Genomic DNA, 18,178 nt, shown 5'->3' on the forward strand with positions numbered 1-18,178 from the left:
TTATATATATATAATATTAAATATATAGTGCAATCTGAATTTTGCACATGCTCCTGCATTCGGCAGCAGGATCTGGGGCAATGATGCGTCACCAATAAGGGCTATTATCGGCCATGCTGTTGCCTACTTTTTCATAGGGGTTTCGGTAATAATTGAGATGTTTTCCCCCACAACGTTTGAAGTTCCTCTAATATATATTAATCCTGTCTAGCAGAACGGAACGTAACTTAGGCGTTGTTTAATGAATCGTTCTCTCACAAGGCCGAACAGTGCCTTTATTTCCTGCTACCCAACATTGTCGTCGTGAATCAGCTATCATTACTATCTCTGCCATTCGTGTTTCACTTGTTTGCTTGAAAAATTAGTAACTTTCACATGTTGAATCTGTGTATGTTACGCACAGGACATAAAAGCCTATTTAGGATCTACAATTGAAAACTCAAAACTAGTTACCGGTTAGGTCAGAATCGAGTCCTTGCGCCGTCGCAGTTGGATGCGTCGTATTTCGGTAACCGGCGGTTGCCAGTCGAAGGTCTGACATGGAGCCACTACGACCGCCGCGGTATAACCCTGGAAGTGGTCGGTGCAGGTCGTCAAGGTATTCGTACTCGTACGATTTAAATGATGGGAGCCGGTGGTGGCCGGTGGCCCCCAGTGGTCCCATTGGCGTCCGCGATCTACTCACTGGCATCGTCTTTGCCGTACGGGCAGCTAAAGCTGCCCGCTTAGCTTCAAGCGCCGCCAGTTCGGCTTTTTTCGAGGGTTCAAGGGCACTCTCGATCGTTGCTGCCAGTCTTGAATCCGAGAGCTGGCGTCGATGTTGAGAAGTCAAAAGTGGATCATCGGCTTCGCCCTGTAAAATAATAAAAATAATAATAACAATCGTTCATGAAGGGAAGCAAAAATTCCAATCTGAAAACTACAAAATACAAAAAATCTTCAGTTTAATTTCGAAATTACTATACTCATTCATTATTTTCATTATTGGTTAAAATCGCTTTGTGCTTCATAGGTGTTATCGAGGATTACCGTTAACTACAAGATATATTTTTACGAAGGCCTTTGTAGACTGTGAGTAGTGAGTGATTGTAATTGAAGCTTAATAATTAATAATTTATTCTGTGTCTGTCTTAAGTTATGTATTTGACCTGTAGAGGCTTCCATGTTGCTAGGAGAGACGCAAGATCATTCTCTGAGCGGCGCGTGCTGTGATCCCGGCTGGTGTTATGTTCAAGCATTCGCTTCCGTTCACTTGTGACGCTCTTCAGTTCTTCTCGGAGTTGCTCCTTGAGGGACGTCATATACGAAGGAAGACCCTTGCCTGGCGCTCCACCGGGGGACACGGCGGATCCGTACAGGCAGGAGGCCGTGGCCGACATAGGCCTGGCTATCGTTCCGTCGAGGCCAGATGTAGCTATTATTATTATGGAAAAAACAATAGTCGACGGTACAACGGAAACGACAACGTCAGATCACAATAAGCAAGAGTGGGCATTTTCAGCACCCGATTATCTGCAACCCGAAATAGCTGTTCCTACATTGTCTTTAGAACATACATAATGTCTTCATTACTCTTAGACGAAGCGTAGACGTCGACGTGGATGCTACGTCATTTTTTTCATATGTGACATTTAGCTGTCCTTCTTACAACAAGCTTGTTGCCACTGTTTAATACTTCTTTCTGAAACATGCCAACGTAGACGCTCAGTACGAACAATCTAGGAAGACCGAGCTGTAAAAATAACTCGTATATATATTACCTTCTCTTTTGCTTGCCTTTTTACTAAAAGATCAAAGTGTGTGTCAACATCACAATGCAAATCTAGGCCACCTCTTGGGTTCCTCTGATTAGTAGGCCAACGTGTCATCATTATGGTATCATCGCGGAACCAAGTGCTTTCTAGTCGATGGTGAGTTACGGGCACCATTCGCCGCATCGGCCCCGCAAAAACGGGGAGCTCATAGCAGTGGTTTGGAATACGGTTGCAGTAATAACCCAGATCTAATAGGGTTAGGCGACAAGGTTATCAGAGAATTTCTACTCAAGATAAAAAGTGCCATCCAGACATACCAAAGTCAATAAAAATTGCTTATGATGATTTATGTGAAAACAGGCTTTCTGGCAGGGTTCAAGATAGAATCGTGCTACGCGCTGCTGCACTATCAAAAATTTGGCTAGTAGAGATGAAGGCTAGAGATTTATGTTATGATAATAATAACGGCTTTTTATGAAGTAATTTCGATACAGGATATCGTGCGCACTCGATTCACGCTATCTATAGAGCTTAGGTTTAATGCAGAATTCTGCTTTGTCGAAGGGTTTTCTTTAGCATATAGGCTTTTTAGCATGTAGGATTATTATACACGGCCACCTATTTTTGAAAATGCTATACTACATTTGAGGTACATTTCAGTGGCTCAAAAAGTGGCTTAATTAACTTAACTCAAAAGAGAAAACTACGGTACATTAAATGTATATTGTCGCCATATTTTGAATCATACAGCTTATTTCAATCACACATGAATTCATTAGTAAAACACACGTCACCTCGTCATGTCGTAAACCAAAAGTTATTACTACTACCTAGAGTTCCCTCGAGCTTTACGCTACGAGAATGTCGTTACGTAAGGTCTAAAAGAAACCTTAATTTGTTCGTCGCGCGAGTAGGCTAATTGATAATAGATTAAGGCCATATTGAGGACAGAATACAAATACATCTATGTTGATCTGCTTGTGACAAATTAAAACTATTATTGAAGACGGTCTCAAATTTAAAAAGGCCTGCTCTCCAAATGGTCATTTTGTCAGACCGACAGAGTCGAACATGCGGTTTAAAACATTTGTTTTTGAATAAAATCGACTCGGAACTTTCTTAGAACACGGCATTAGAAGAACATGTACCATTTTTTACCTCATTCAACCGTTGTCGTTAGTTGCTAATAGATATGATCTATTCTCTTCGGCTTATACTGGTCTTGCTGGTCAGTTATCGAACCCTAGCAATGACGCCTTAACCGCTTGGTCCTTTCAATCACCAGAAGCGATGCAGCCGATTTCCTGAATATTGCCTCATTCTGAATATCTACACATTTACGTTTTTAATCACAGACCAGCAAGCGCAGACCGAAGCCCTCGTAAAGTTGAATAATTTGTGCAGTATCATCGTGTGTGTTATCATGATCATATCGGCCCAGAAAAATATCAGTGCAAAACTATAAGGAACAGGGAGAAAAGGAAAGAGACAGAGAATACCTGATGATATCGTGACCTCGTCATACCTGACAGTAGTAGAGGATCTGTGGCGTTGTGCGAGCCGGAACCGGCGGAGGTCTTGGTGATGGGGAGACCACTGCCATCAACGGAGGCGGCGCGAGGCAAAAGGGGGCCGCGCCGACGCTCGCCGCCCGCCGACAGGGCACCTCGCGAGCGATCCCTACCGCGTCGCATCCCTGCAATCACCGCAGAATCCTGCTGATCCGGAGGAACGGGCGGGAGTCTTCGACGAACTTTGCCACCCGACCTGGTCGAATCGGCTTCGCTCATCGTATCTGAAGAGTCACCCCCCTGCAGTAACGATTACATTGATGAGCCCCGGAAGGCAAGTGGTAGAGACCAAAAAGGAATCATACACAGATAAACGAGAAGGACAGACAAACAAAAAGAAGAAATCTGATAAAACTATCTTCTTGACGGCACTCAGGCGTTTAGTCCCTGCCATTGCACTAAATTACGCGGGAGTAGATACACAAAGCTAGCCAGGCGATTGTGAAAGAAATCAATCAATGGTTAGGGTTCAACGGGGACAATTGTCTGTCAATCAAAAAGGCGAAAAATCGAGCTACAATACAAAACTTATTTAATAAATGAACAAGATCATAATGTCGATGAGACAAACCACGCTTTCTGCTGCCTTAAAAAACAGTAATAACTTTGATGAAGGTATAAAAACTAAAAATCATACTGGAAACAAACAACTCTGTTAATCGGGGATCATCAAAAGCGACAAACGTAAGGGTGGTCGACATTTCTTATGAAAAATAAATAAACGGATGATCGAAGTGTGATACAATCATAGAAATCGTAACACAACGTATCGAAACATTGGCATTGTGGTACCATTTAGACTATTCAAAGAAGCGCATAGGCGCAGGGGTGATGTTCTCGGTAGTGCTGAAACTTGAACGCCTTCAGCGTCCTGGCGAGTTATGTTAATGGACCTACTATAAAAGTAATCCAACTTCCCAGTGGCAGTGGAATAAGAACTTCATCGCACCCACTGCTAGAAACACCTACGTAAAAATGCCTGACTATTAATTAGTTTTTGGCAAACGATCCCAATAACAAGAAGGATAATAGCAGAGACTATTTAAATAGTTGTCATGGCGATGGGTAGCTCAAGGCCGATGCGTAGATAGAGCATATGAGAGCTAGTGTCCGCTAGGATGGATGATTAAGTGATTACGTAAATGCGTACAACAGGGGCATGGTCTAATCAATTCATCATTATGGAAGTTATTATATTGCAACTACAAGTCTGATTGATGAGTGAAGGATGAATGTCTTTGTTGATCGTGGCCAGAGACCGGCAGGGACTTATTTGCTACGAGATGTGGGCGTACCATAAGATCGTGCACATATGTAATGGATTGATAGATTAACAAAGATTTGGAGAAAGTGCGCTGCGACCAGTTAGACATCTCGTTCTGAATGTCGCAGAGCAACACACGTATGGCAAATAGGATCGAGGGAGTAAGATTAAAACTGTTGGGTACATAACGCAAACTCAATTAGTGTAAACTGTAAAAGGATCCACTGTGGCCGAAGCAAAGAGACCGCAACCAAGAAATGAAACTCAAATGACTTTCCAACTAGAATCCAATAGAAAATGCAAACGATAAAGGGAGATCAAGGTAAGAAAGAGAGAGTTGGCATGCAGTGGGTCACGTGGGAGATGGGTGCAACGCCAAGGGAGCGGGTTGGTGCTGCCTTGCCACTCGCCTTCCAATCTATCGTTGATCGATCATCGATTACTTTTGATCGTTTATTAGTTATAGTTTGACCTCTTTCAGTAGATTTGAGCTGTTTCGTTTATCTTATTGACTGTCACCTTCAGTAGTCCTTAACCCCTCCCACTCCCCACACGCACATTTACCCAAGCCTGAGGCTGCTTAAATTCGAGATGTACAAATAGCACAGCAAGTAATGTCTAAGTCACCTCTAGCTGGTGGCTCACCCTCGAAATATCACGAAGTCTCTTTATGGCTAAGTGAGAAGTTCGCAAAACTCTGAACCTCCGGAATCGGGAGCTTGACGCCGGACTGTCATAAGCAGCAATTTATAAGGTGGCTTTTGGCCTTTTATCTCTCTTTGCAAACATCAATTTTCTAATCAAGTTTCTATTCGCGCTCAAGTCCCGACCATTATCAGACTGTCAGAGGAGCAACAGCAAGACCACAGACGTTGGGCCATTATTTTTTGACCGATAATTACTATAATTATCACCAGTAGCAGCTAAACTACGCGTACTGTTATAGCAGATCGAATGTCAGGTGCCAATCTAAGCAGGCAAGCCGACAAGCTCCCGATGAAGTTCTCTAGAGCAGCCAATGTTGCAGCTGGCCATGTCAGTACATAGCAGAATGAGTAATCGAGGGAGCTAACCAACCACCTGTTGAACAATCGTCGTTCAACAGGTCATTGAGGAACTTTTTTGATGTTTTGCCGGTCAACTGAGTTTGTTTGTTACGGTAACGCGTTACGCCAACGTTAAACGGGACTGCTGCGGCCGCTGCTGTTGCGAAGTAGCAAGCATAGCGCGTAGTCATATTGGTCAACCTTAGATATCTTTTACACTACTAACTAGCTCCCGGTTAAAGATTTTTAAGTTGGTTTATTTTCAACTTCTTTTTGTCGACTTGTCAATCGACAATCGCGAAGGGGGTATGCCTTTACTTTTTGCCCGTCGCCACAAAAGTTGAACTGCCATCTCCCAACGTCCAGCCACTGCGACCATAACGTGAACAACAACAAACCAAGGACAACGAACCAACGACCAACCATCAATAACAATCAATCAATCAATCAATCAGTCAACAGATTCACCTATCTGTTAATTAATTAACGTGTGTTTAATAATAACGTAATATTTGTACAATACCGATAGCATTTTAGTACACATATGTAAGCGTACTACGTACAAATTATTTAGTATACGATACGAAAAGGAGCGGTTGGAAGACGAACAATGTAGGGAAAACCTTGTGAGTACTCAGTATAGAAGAGCAGAATAAAATGCCAATAGATGGAGGTGCAGCGTCAGTACTTATCAGTAGGAAGTACACAGACTAAATATGGATAGAATATACTGGGAAAGGCTAACAGACATACATTGAATAAAGAATCAATGAACAAATGATCGAAGAGGGATATGTAAAGAGGGGGTGTGTCAGTGACAGAGATAGGCTGAGGGCTCAGCAAATAAATCAGTAATGTGTAAACATAACGTATCCATTCTTCCACCGTTAAAAGATTGCTGCCATTAGATCGTCTGCACTAGGTTAGCCTAGGCAGACAACTTCCGCTCTCATACAGGCACACACACAAACATACATATAGGCACGTACGTTTATGGTACACATACACTGTGGCATGTCACGCATATAGTTATCAGATATATACTAACAATAACAATAAAGGACGGAGTATATAGTCAGCGGTGGTATGTATGCAGCAGTCAAGCAGACGTCGGTTCGTTCCAGCTTCAGGCACGCCAGTCAATCAATTAGTCAATCAAATAAGAATCGATAGCTAAGTGAATATCAGTCAGTCAGTCAGTCAGTCAGCAATTCAGTCAATCAGTGAATTAATCAATTATGGTCTTGTTCAATAATAATGTACAGCAAATTCGTACGAAAGTTCTTCACTATTTCTAACGTAAAACGGATAACGTGTTGACATATATTGACAATTATACGATAATGAAACAGAACTTAATGCTCAGAGGCGTTGTTGCTTTCGCCCCGTTTTGTTCGCACTTTTGGAACTTCTGCAGGAGGAGCTCAAGGGGTAGTATAGTAGGATGATTGAGAATTCCCTTCGAATGCCGTTGATGCAGGATGTGCAGAAAACAATCATATCTAGATTGGTAGAAACAGCAGCATCAACCTATTATCATAATCTATACACACGCTGAAAACAGCTTACAGCGCCGTTTCCTGTTTAAAACGTATTCGATTACTTCACCTTGTGAGTACCACAGTTATCAAAGATACGTCTACGCTTCTAACCTGAAAGACAAACGGAGTATGCTCAAATGTGGGCCATGGTTCACATTCTGCTTAATAGTGTTATCCATTTATTGTGAACCTCAGTTATCTATATGAGAACCTTAACTCTTTTCTAGTTAGAAAGAAGAAACCGGTCAAAGGACGAGTTCTATCGAACAACAGCACCGCCGTTGCTGTTGCCAGAGATCTGGCAGTTTCAGTTGGCCATCTATACTAACTATTGCTATAGCCAGTAATACAATCAGAAGCCATAGCCAACGTGTACAGTTAGCCACTTTCTTATGGCTATTCAGAACAGCTAGAAATCCCGGACAAGTAGGCGCCATCGCCACTTACTTTTCCGGATAACGTCACCTGTTCATGGAACGAAATCAATAAAAATCAGTTGCAGAACAACTGAAGAGACCTGAGCAGGGCCTCGTCAGTTGACGACGATAACATTATTTTATAGTCATCGTCGTCACCACTACACACTATTACTTCTAGGCCAGCATAAACACTGGCCAGATCAATAACGAGCAGCAAATCGATGAGTTGCGGGTTGCATTTACATTCAAAGCTCTACGGGAATTACTTGCGTCGACTTCCGTCACCTGCGACCAGTCGTCATCACCATTCGCTTTATGGCAAGCTAACGGAATTAGCTTTCAGCGCAAGGCTGCGAGGGTTAGACTAATCCATATAAACAACTCGAACAGTAATAAGAACAATGATCATTATGGTAATAATATTCGACTTGTACATATGTGTGCGCATACAGATAGTCACAAGTCTACACGAGATGTGTATGTAACAAAGTGAAGAGCGTGTAGATATATATATATATATATATATATATATATATATATATATGCGCGTGTGTGTATATAAATGAAATAGAAGAAAAAGACAGGGAATAGTTGAAAACGTTCCAAGCCGAACGGCGGCGGCGGCGGCGGCGGCGGCAGCGGCGGCGGCGGCGGCGATGGTGGTTAAGGGGATTCGATCAAGCAACGCTGCCTCGAAGCATTGACCAACTAAAGGAATAAGGGTTTTCTGGCTGTTGTTGTTTGCATCTCGTGTATTAGAACTGCAGCTGTGGTACCACTAATTGTACTAGCAACACGTTTACGCGATTGAGGCTGAAGCCTGACATAACTGATAGTGAGACTACATACATAGCTATAATATATGGAGTCATCATTCAGCTGATCGATTTAGATCTAGCAAATAAATAATCAAGCGATACTGAACGCATCATTCGTTGCCGCTCAATTATTCTGGTTTTTGTTGTTGGTAACATTGTTGTCTGCTAAATGTTGGCTGTTGCTGTTGTGTCAGGACGCGTTAGGGTTCTATCATTAACCGGCGCTTGGCCGGCCAGCAGTGGCGACGTTGGTTCGACTACAAGAACACGCAGTTAGTTTATGCCAGTTCAACGTGAGAAGGAAGTGGAGCAGAAGAAGAAGGAGACGGTGCGCGTCGCACACTCGGGCGCATTTACACTCACACCCACCCATCCAATATGATATCATCATCGTCGTCATCTCGCGGTTTGTCTGGATCTTTTGTTTCTTTTGCGTTCTTGTTAGTGGTCTGCTATTCTGTCTGGATGGTCCAGGTGAGAGAAACTGCTAACAGTATTGGCTCTCAGGGCACGGGCATTGTTAAGGGTCACAGACGATTCGAGGGAATCGTCACGAGGAGGTCTTTAAGAGGTCTCCGAGTCACTCGCGCTGACCGCCGCTATAGACGATGCAATGCGGCAATCTGTGGCAAGGTCAATCACCCAGCCGTCGAAATGAACCGAACGAGGTAGGTGCGCTCTAGTGGTGGCCATGTGGTAGAAGAGTTGTTGATACGTTTGTTGTTGCCAGGCGAAGGATGAGGTGAAGAGATATACAAATAGAGAGCGGGCACAATTACCTGGGTGCTTCCCGGGGTCTGAGGAGTGATGGGGGTCTTGGAGCTCGAACTGATAGCGGTCGTCTGGCAGGCATGTTGCTGTGACTGCGGAGTCGCCATTGCTATTGGGGTCGTCGTAGCCTGCCCTTGCTGGATCGCGGGCTGATGATGGGATGCTGGTTGATGTTGATGCTGCTCTTGCGATCCAGACGCTGTTGCTGTTGCCGCTGCGGGATTAGTTGGGTGCGCGCCACTGTGCGGCTGGACGAGCTGAACAACTTGGGCGACCGGAGTCGCAGCGACTGTGTGATGATGACAGCATGGCGTCGCTACAGTCTGAACGGAAGTGAGCGCCGGGACTATCGGCGATGCCGTCTGATATCCGTGCTGTGGGCAGCTATGCAACTGGGCCACTTGATGATGACCCAAAGTTGGCTCGGAAGTGACTTGTACCTGGGGTATCTGTACTAGGCCGGTACATTGGTGCGACTGAAGAATCTGAACTGGGGTAGCGCTACATCTTTGGACTCCACAAACCAGGCTGGCCGCTGGGGCCGTGTATTTAGCGACCGCTGATGTTGCCGCGGTACCCACTGTAGACGAAGTCAAAGCTATGTTTGATGGCGTACCCAGCATTCTCGGTGCAGAACTCACAACGGATTTACCGTCGGATAAAACAACTAGTGATTGCATCGAGCAGTTCGATACTGAACTAGGAAGCTTGGCTGCAACCGCTTGAGACTCTGGCGGCTGCTGCGGAAGCCGCCGATGGGTACGCCTGGTTGGACTTGTCTTACTCAGGGCAACAGTTGATCCTTGCAGCTGCTGTTGTTGTTGGAGCTGATGCTGCAGCTGGTGTTGTTGTTCACTACCGACGACCACTGTGTTTTGCTGCACGACATGTACAGTAGTTGCAGTAGTTGAGAAAGGAAGCTTTGGCTGTGAGCTCGACTGATCGATGTGGTTGCCGTATATATCCGTTGTTAAACCGGAAGCGACACCACGGTCGAATTCCGTTAACATGTCTGATATTGTACCGCTTTGGGCCCTGGGTAAAGAGGAACGCATGCCGAACTGACCACTGCCGCCAACGGCAACAGCAGCATAGCCGTTGCCATGGGCGGAACTGGTGGCGTCCTCGTACGCCGGGGACATGTCCTGAATTGGAGACAGATCCCCCCAGTTGCTGTCAAGTCTATCTCTATCGAGCTTGCGCTGATCATTGATCTGGTGCTGTTTTTGTGGGCCCATGTGCATGTGGACAGGCTGAACTTGACTTGCGAGATCCGTCTGGGTACCGGGCTGCTGTGGCAGTTGCTTCTGCACTTCGCCCGAATACTGGCTCTGGCCCGAACCTTGTTCATATATCGCTCCACCATCTACTTTTGCATTTTTATGGGCGACTAATGATGTAATTTGACTGTAGCGGTTGCGATCATCTTTAGCTGGATAAAGCTTGTCCTCGGAGGCGGAAATAGCCGGATTACGATGCGCGTATTCAGTGTCGTGGTCTTGATCCCGTATCGAATTCCAAGGACTATTCGGTCTATCTCTGGAAACGACATCTTGTGACGCATGTGCTGAGTTCTGATAGCCCTGGCACGCGGGCATTCTCGGCGAGCTTGTCCTGGACAACGTGTTGTTCATGCCGGGGAGTCCTACAACACTTCCGGCAACTGAGTCCGTTTGGAAACTAGAAGAAGTGGCGGCAGCAAACGATACGGGTACATTGCTCTGGGATGAAGGTCGGTATCGGTCCCTGTGATCCTGTCGCTCGTAGCGAGCTAAATCATCTACTTTCATGTGGTGTTGTAAGGCATGGTTAAGTCCTGACGAGCGTTTTGCGGTGGAGTCTGTTGAACTGGCAATGGAGCGATTATAACCTGAAGAGGGATACAGCCCTTTTTGCAAGGACAACGCACCATTGGTGGTCGTCGGTGGCGTGTTTTTTAGCTTATCTAGGATGGCTTGAGTTTGCGAAGAGAGCCCTGCAAACGCATTGAACGGTGCTGAAGGCTTTTCGGTTAGCTCTGGAAGGGTGCCTTGGCTACTCGACTCCGTATGCTGAACCAATCCTATATCCGAAGTGGCGTGTGGCTCTTCCAGAACAGATGAAAGTGGAGTAGAGGTCGCTGATACCGTGACCGTGTGAGCAACCGGGCCGAAAGTGTTAGTGGTCGTTGGTAAGCTTTCCGCCCGAGAACCGTTCGCAGAAGACTGAACAACCGAAGTAGCGTTGGGTGTGGCAGTTGAAACGTTGGCTAACGTCGAGCTAGTAGCGAACTCTATGGAGGCTGCCGAAGGGGCGGCACTGGAGAAAGTTGAGGTTACCTGTGCTGGTAGAGTCCTCTGGGAACGGGGAGCCGCGAGGTTTTTAGGCCTCTGCTCGCGAGTGTCCTGCTGCGGTGGCGGCTGACCTTGCTGACCTGCAACGTTTGCATAGTAAGAAGCAATTAATGTATTATTGTTAGAAAAATCATCGCTCGTCATCCAGTCCTGACCCTCTCTAGCAGCTTACGACACATGGAGGCTCGCCAGGAGATAGGACGGCTCAAAAGGCCCGGGAGGATCCGTCCAAAGTCGACTTTGTACCCACCACAACATAGGAGGGACAGTGGGACGGTGAAAAGACCAAAGAGAAAGAGAAAGTGGCGGGTGACAGACAGTCGATAGACATTAGAGATCAGGATGGACGGACTCACGATCGTACAGCAGACATTGACTGGTGCTAATGGCAGTGGTGACATTGGTGGAGGGCAAGTACAATTACATGGGATGCACACTCAGCGGAAACGCATTAGTAAAGGGCAGTGCTACAATGACAATGACGTCACAATCGAGATCACGACCATTTACGACGACGATGATGATATTAATTCTAATAACAGTAATAATAAAAATTACAACCGCAGAGGGAATAACAATTATTAGATATAAGTCAGAGTGAGGAAGTGTTTGATCATAGCGTAAGTCTGTAATAAGTGAGAACAAGGGGCGAACAGACACATCAGGAGGCGGCAGCAAAAGACTACAACATCGGATGGACATGCAGGCCTTTTCTTTTTTTCGAATAAGTCCTAAAATATTTTGTTTGGCCGGCGGAGTTTGGAAGCCAGCCCGTCTTCCCCTTTCCAGCTCTAAAGGTACTCCAGAAAAATAATGAGGATGATGGACATGGCAGCTAGAAATCATAAAAATCCACGAGGAATCCAAAAATTCGAATAACGAATATGCAGCCTATGAAAAACCGACGACGGGTAGGATAATTCGAGACCTGGGCATAGCCGGTCATAACAAACTATTTAACGACGCTGGCATAATCCGCCGCACTTTACTCCACTCAGAGTTATCGTGACTAATGCTCTAGGCAGTTTTCCAACATAACTTAATTCAGTCGAAATTAACTCGGAAACAGAACTTCACAAAGCCGCAATAAGGCTGCCAATGTCAAACTCCATTATGAGACATATTGTGGTTAAATCGTGGCTAGATATTGCGATCATGCAAGGCAAGGTTGCTAGGCTACATAGCGATAACACTTAGCTACTTTTAAGGCTCGCAGTGGACGACAACAATCCAATAATCGGCAGTGAACTTCAAAACTTGAAAATTCTGTCATAATTTTGATGGCCTTAGTGGACTTGACCCTAGAGCATTAAGCGAATACACACACTATGAGCGTGGCTTTAGTACAGAAAGATGGACACCAAAGCGAAGCGTCGAGAAAGAATAAATCAGCCAGGGACTGCCTGAATACAGAGAGAAGGAGCTAATAGGTTAGGTATGCTGATGTCACTCATTCCATTTATGTCGTTGTTGGGTTAGGGTAATTACATTGCTCCGTGCCGAGGCTGCATTTTTGGATTGACAGAGGATATCATCACAACTAGATTAATCGAGCGGGGGCCATTCCAACGACGACATTTGACCACGACATGACAACGGTGAGTGCCAAGGCCGAAGCGCGATCGCTGTCAGATCATACGTACTCACTGTGGCACCCCTATTAGAACCCTATTAGTAAGAAGTTCCTCTTAGAACTTTATCAAACAATTTTCCCCAAAAATTTTCAGAGCAGTTTTACGATATCTATATATGCGAGTATAAGAGCACATGTAGCTGGATAGATATGATTTTTGCTGGTTCGTTCCTATTCGAGGAGCTAGTTTTCTTGCTAGTCGTAGCTTGGCGAAAAGTAATAGTTAGTATAGGTGCCATTTGCTTTACCAAAGCAAAAACAAGAGAGAATGGCCCACGTAAGCGTGACCCGAATTGCTTCATATTGCATACTTCTAGTCCAAAATGTATCGATCCAGAATTTACGCTTTACGCGATATTTTGAAATTTCGATTGGGTGTAACAATATAGACATAATTAGCAGTTTAGGTGCACATAAGTAAGATGACATACGGTAGAAGTAAACATGCCGAAGCATTTCTCGTTCGATCTGATATGGGCCCATTTCTTTAGCCCATGTGTAAGGTTACACGGATGCCTCAGTGGGCATTTTTAAACTACGGATGGCGACAAAGACGCAACCTGAGTCAGACCTAAGAACAAATATGTTGTCGAACACAATAGATATCCCACTTGTCGCCCGGTAAGAACGGAGATACAGTAAGTATTGCAGTGCTGTCACTTGTAGCCGAATTGAAAGCATTTAGCGCAACTTTTCCGAAGGCTATTTGCAAGACAGCAATTACTGCTATGAAATTTTCTCCTTGGTTCGGGTTGGGATTCGTGGCGGGGGCTGGACACGGCAGGGGTCGCCAACAGCAAGCAAGCTAAGTATATAGCTTATTATCGTCCGCGTGTTCTTCGGGGGGGAACGAGGCTGGGGATTTTGTGCTGCGATGCCTATCTTCAATACTACCGAGTCTCGTGAGACTGATCGATTATAAATATATTCATCAGACTGTCCGTCCATCCCTCAGGCTATCTGTTTATCATCTGTCGATCTGTTCAACCTCACACGAACACTAGGTTCTGGCCTAGTACAATGCTGACAGATTAATCTAGTGCTGAGTTGAAGGTAGCGTTAATGAACTAGTATAACGTGGTGCTTTTTAAGCTACTGATAGATTGCTGATCTGGCCAGATGATCGCGACTCCGCCTTGCCTTCATTGGTGGCGAGGTGTGCGTGCGACAGCGACACACAACGACACAACGGCGCAACGACGCGCCAGATGTCCGGACGTTCATCGGGAAGCATCAACATGAGAAACCATTAGCAACATCATCACCAGTTATCATCATCATTAGCCACTGACATCATCGTCATCATAATCAAGAACAGCACGGGAATACTGAACATCCAGAGATCTGGCCGTCTTGGCCTACCTCTCCACCGCAGCAAGCTCTGGGCTGTGTCGGAGTTGAGGACATCCAGATCGGCGGCCAGGGCGACGCCCGAGAGTCCGGCTGACTCCTCATCCGCCTCCTCGGGAATCGTGTACACCTCGAGGGCATCCTCGCCCGCTACTGTGGGGCCCTGGGCCTGTGCTGCCGAAGCGCCAAGCTGGCTTTGTTGGAAGCAGCTTTGCTGAGACTGCTGATAGCTACCGGCTAATCGGCCGAGATGCTGTGGTAAGCACAGACCCAAGCGGGCCTCGTCAACGAGGTCCTCGGATGCATCCGAGTCGCCCAGATTATCCTCCACATAATCCTCTTCCTCCAGTTCCGATTCAAGCAGCTGCAGCAGTTTGTGCTCGTTGTTTCCAAACGAGAGCCGTTCCTCAACTTCAGCAGAGGCAGAAGCGGCTCTGGCTGTTTGAGGCTGTTTTCGTACTGCCACTGCAGCTGGTACTGCTGTCGCTGTCCAGCTGCTGCATCCGCCGCCGCCGCCTACGCCCTGTTGTGTCTGTTGCTGTCGTTGCCGCTGCTTCTCCGGCAGCTGCTGGTCCGTTCGCAGTCGCTGATGTTGTTGTTGTGATGAATGTGCTTTGTACTCACGTGCTCCCTGGTTTATCTGTTTGCCCCGCTGGCCTGTGCCCATCATCGGAGCCATATCATCCTGGTCATTTGTCTGAAATTGATCAACAAGCGGCAAAAGACCAAAATCCATGACGAATTTGTTGAAGGAAAACCTCTCACATGAATTAGATGGCTGACTGATTTTAATAATAGGTGTAGGTCATTTTAATATTCTAAATGAAGAATCCGACAACGGTGTTATTGCCGAGTAGGTAGTCACTCACTTCTTCTTCTTCTTTTTTTTTTTTTTTTATTAAACAGATGCCTACTGCTAGTTGACCTGTTCGATATATTTACGCAATATGATCAACAAGATATTCCCTAGTTAAGCCTAAAAAAGCAGAACTTTCGTTGGGTCATTGAAATTTTGCCACAGATATTTGATTCTTTGAAAACAGTTATCTATGTCATAGATTTCCTATTCATATGGACGTCTAAGCGCCTTGTTCGTAATAAAATACTTCTATATACTTCGCTTCAGTTCGAGAACTCAAATATAAATACGACTAATTCAACGTTTCATTGTGGCATATAACAATGTAATATAAACTATATTAGTATATCATTATCTTGTCTGAGACCTGATATTTGAAAAATAGGTGCCTACCTATATTCATATTATAAAGATATATAAAGACACTGCTTAGGATATTACTACCATGTGTGAGTGTAGAAGTAATCACCCTCTGAACGTTTCGAGCTATATGCACGTAACTATTGCCAGAGGAGCAATAACACAATGAAAAATATCTTATCTTGCTTTCGACATCCGTATACAGACCCTTTGCCAGTTTTGAGTATTTTGCTGCTGCTGCTGCTGCCAGTTTGCTCCATCCACATTAACGCCAGTAGAATTTCCCTGCCGCTGCTGCTGTACCGCTAACTGATTCTCAGGCCTCTTGCCATACGGATCATAAGGGTCGTTCGTTGAAGGTATTGGTCCTTGGCCCATTGCTCCCGTAACCGGGGCATTCATTCCTGGGCCCATAGGACCATACCCGTACGACTGCTGTCCTAAAGCTGGATTATTCATGCCTATTTGCGAAAGTTCATTACAAATCACGCAGCCTATGTTAGCCAAATTCTAAAAATTAATAGCAGATAACCCTCATTAATTTGCTGGATGGATCAGTTGTTGCTTTATGCATGATCAGTTCGATACTAATGCCTTCGTTTTGTTCGAAAAAGCTTTTGATGATAGCCCCTGAAATTAATTTACAAGGTTAAGACTTCCTACTGCTCACTGTACCGAAATGAGTAACTTAATCGACCAAATTCGCGTATAGGACTGCATGAAGAATTCGCATGTTCCATGTGAAATAATGTTGCGGCTTCAAGCTGCCTGACAAACATACAAGAAAATCTGTGTGTGAATATATATATAAGTACATACGTATATATGTATACATATATATGCGTATATTATATACTAACCAGACTGCTGCATGTTTCCAAACGGCTGTTGTATTTGCGCACCGAGTTGCCCCATTTGTTGTCCTGGCTGTATGGGACCGAGCATGGGTTGTCCGTTAGGCCCTAACAACGTTTGCATGCCACCCTGTTGCTGAAGAGGCTGACCATTTGGTCCCAATACGGGTTGGCCGTTTGGCCCGACGAGCGGTTGGCCGTTAGGGCCCAGCATTGCGTTGGGTCCTGCCAACGCTATGCCCCCTTGATTTATAGGGCCGCTCATCATACCGGATCCCTGCTGCAGCCCCATCATGCCTAAGAGTAATATAATAATAATAATATGTATCACGAGCAAAGGCTCAGTACATTTGATAGCGCTTTGAGGCAAATTAGGAGTAAAGCTTGTGTAGGGCCACAGGAAACAAATTGAACCTACATAACACTCGCTCATGGAATATACGTTAACAATGTAATACTCAAAATGATCCATGTCAGCTGTGTCAAGTGTCTGCACTGTCTAAATAAATGTGCCTGAGTTTACGTCCAGGACGCCGTGTTTTAAGCTTAGACACCTTACATACTCCTAAGTAAAGTAGGCAAAGGTTTTTTTTAAATCACTCCGCATCTAAATCGTGAGGTACTACTGCCAGGAGGCAGGAGTATGGAGGAAACTAATTTCAGTTCCGCGCGGAAACTTACGAAGAGCTGGCCTACAATGCGAAGTGTCAGCTTCAACGTGCAGTACTATATGCTATATTGCTTTTTACTTCGGCCAACTAGGCTGCTGCAGTGTACAAGGCGCACTACTAACCTAGCACAAAGACATCAGTAACTTATGCGTTGTTTGACGCGATTCATATACAGTACATGGCTTTCCTACCAGTCATTGATTTGTTTTCGTTCTCGAGAGAGTGGTCGCACGCTGCAAGTGTAAGATAACAGTAGTAGTATGTTTAAAATACGGATTTGTTATTATTACCTGAAAAGCCTTGTTGATTATTCATCATGTTCATTTGTTGCTGTTGTTGCTGTTGCTGTTGCTGTTGTTGTTGTTGTTGTTGCTGCTGCGCGCTTCCTCCAAGAAGTCCCCCGGTAAGACTTCCGAGGAGCGAACTTCCGGTTGATGTTGTTCCACCACCCGTCTGATTAGCGTTCTGGTTATTTCCACCTCCTCCAAGAAGGCCTCCCAAAATTGAAGACGCTGTACTTTGCTGCTGAGTCGTCGCGGCACCTAGTTGTTGCTGATTCAATCCACCTGGATATCCACAGTATTCATAGGTCAACACCGTTACTGCTGGAATAGTTCGTACAACTCTGCTCTGCTCCATTATAAGCTAGTGGGGTACACAATAATAATTCTTTCACAGTTTAAATTTACCGTTTAAATACATATATTATTTACCCTATTTTAAATGTTTTGTATATCAGGCTTTGTATCGCACATCATAGTAGAGTAACGAATGATCCTAAACTGCTGGCTAGCGCCCACTCCGTAGTGGATGCAAGCTCAATAACACTGCAAAAATACAACACGACAAATATGCTTCGAACGTTTTTTGATTGCTTATGTTATCAAACATGAAAGTTGGACCGCACTACTACTCATGATGACCTTATATATAT

At 45.0% G+C, this 18,178-nt stretch overlaps 1 protein-coding gene and 1 long non-coding RNA gene across 9 annotated transcripts in view; one reads left to right on the plus strand and one right to left on the minus strand.

The window, feature by feature from the left end:
• LOC111248316 (uncharacterized) overlaps positions 1 to 18,178 on the minus strand; it is a 64,715-nt gene that overhangs the window by 18,020 nt on the left and 28,517 nt on the right. For 7 of the 8 annotated variants that reach the window (XR_015323933.1, XR_015323932.1, XR_015323930.1 and 4 more), the window contains exons 5-12: positions 17,535 to 17,810; positions 16,580 to 16,870; positions 15,927 to 16,180; positions 15,125 to 15,197; positions 9,193 to 11,597; positions 3,280 to 3,565; positions 1,149 to 1,414; positions 454 to 853 (exon numbers count right to left, since the gene is read on the minus strand). Coding sequence is in view for 2 of the 8 variants with exons in the window: in XM_086983902.1 (XP_086840028.1) it covers positions 454 to 853; positions 1,149 to 1,414; positions 3,280 to 3,565; positions 9,193 to 11,597; positions 15,125 to 15,197; positions 15,927 to 16,180; positions 16,580 to 16,870; positions 17,535 to 17,810 (4,251 nt within the window). In the remaining 6 variants the exon portion in view is untranslated. The remainder of the gene's footprint in view (positions 1 to 453; positions 854 to 1,148; positions 1,415 to 3,279; positions 3,566 to 9,192; positions 11,598 to 15,124; positions 15,198 to 15,926; positions 16,181 to 16,579; positions 16,871 to 17,534; positions 17,811 to 18,178) is intronic. The other variant, XR_015323935.1, reaches the window with a different exon arrangement.
• Positions 8,598 to 18,178, plus strand: part of LOC147756353 (uncharacterized) — a 12,748-nt gene continuing 3,167 nt past the window's right edge. Inside the window, exon 1 of the long non-coding RNA XR_015323967.1 lies at positions 8,598 to 9,081. This is a non-coding gene — a long non-coding RNA (uncharacterized LOC147756353). The remainder of the gene's footprint in view (positions 9,082 to 18,178) is intronic.

Source organism: Varroa destructor, unplaced genomic scaffold (assembly GCF_002443255.2).
Source record: "Varroa destructor unplaced genomic scaffold, Vdes_3.0 BEIS01000003.1, whole genome shotgun sequence".
Taxonomy (NCBI): domain Eukaryota; kingdom Metazoa; phylum Arthropoda; class Arachnida; order Mesostigmata; family Varroidae; genus Varroa; species Varroa destructor.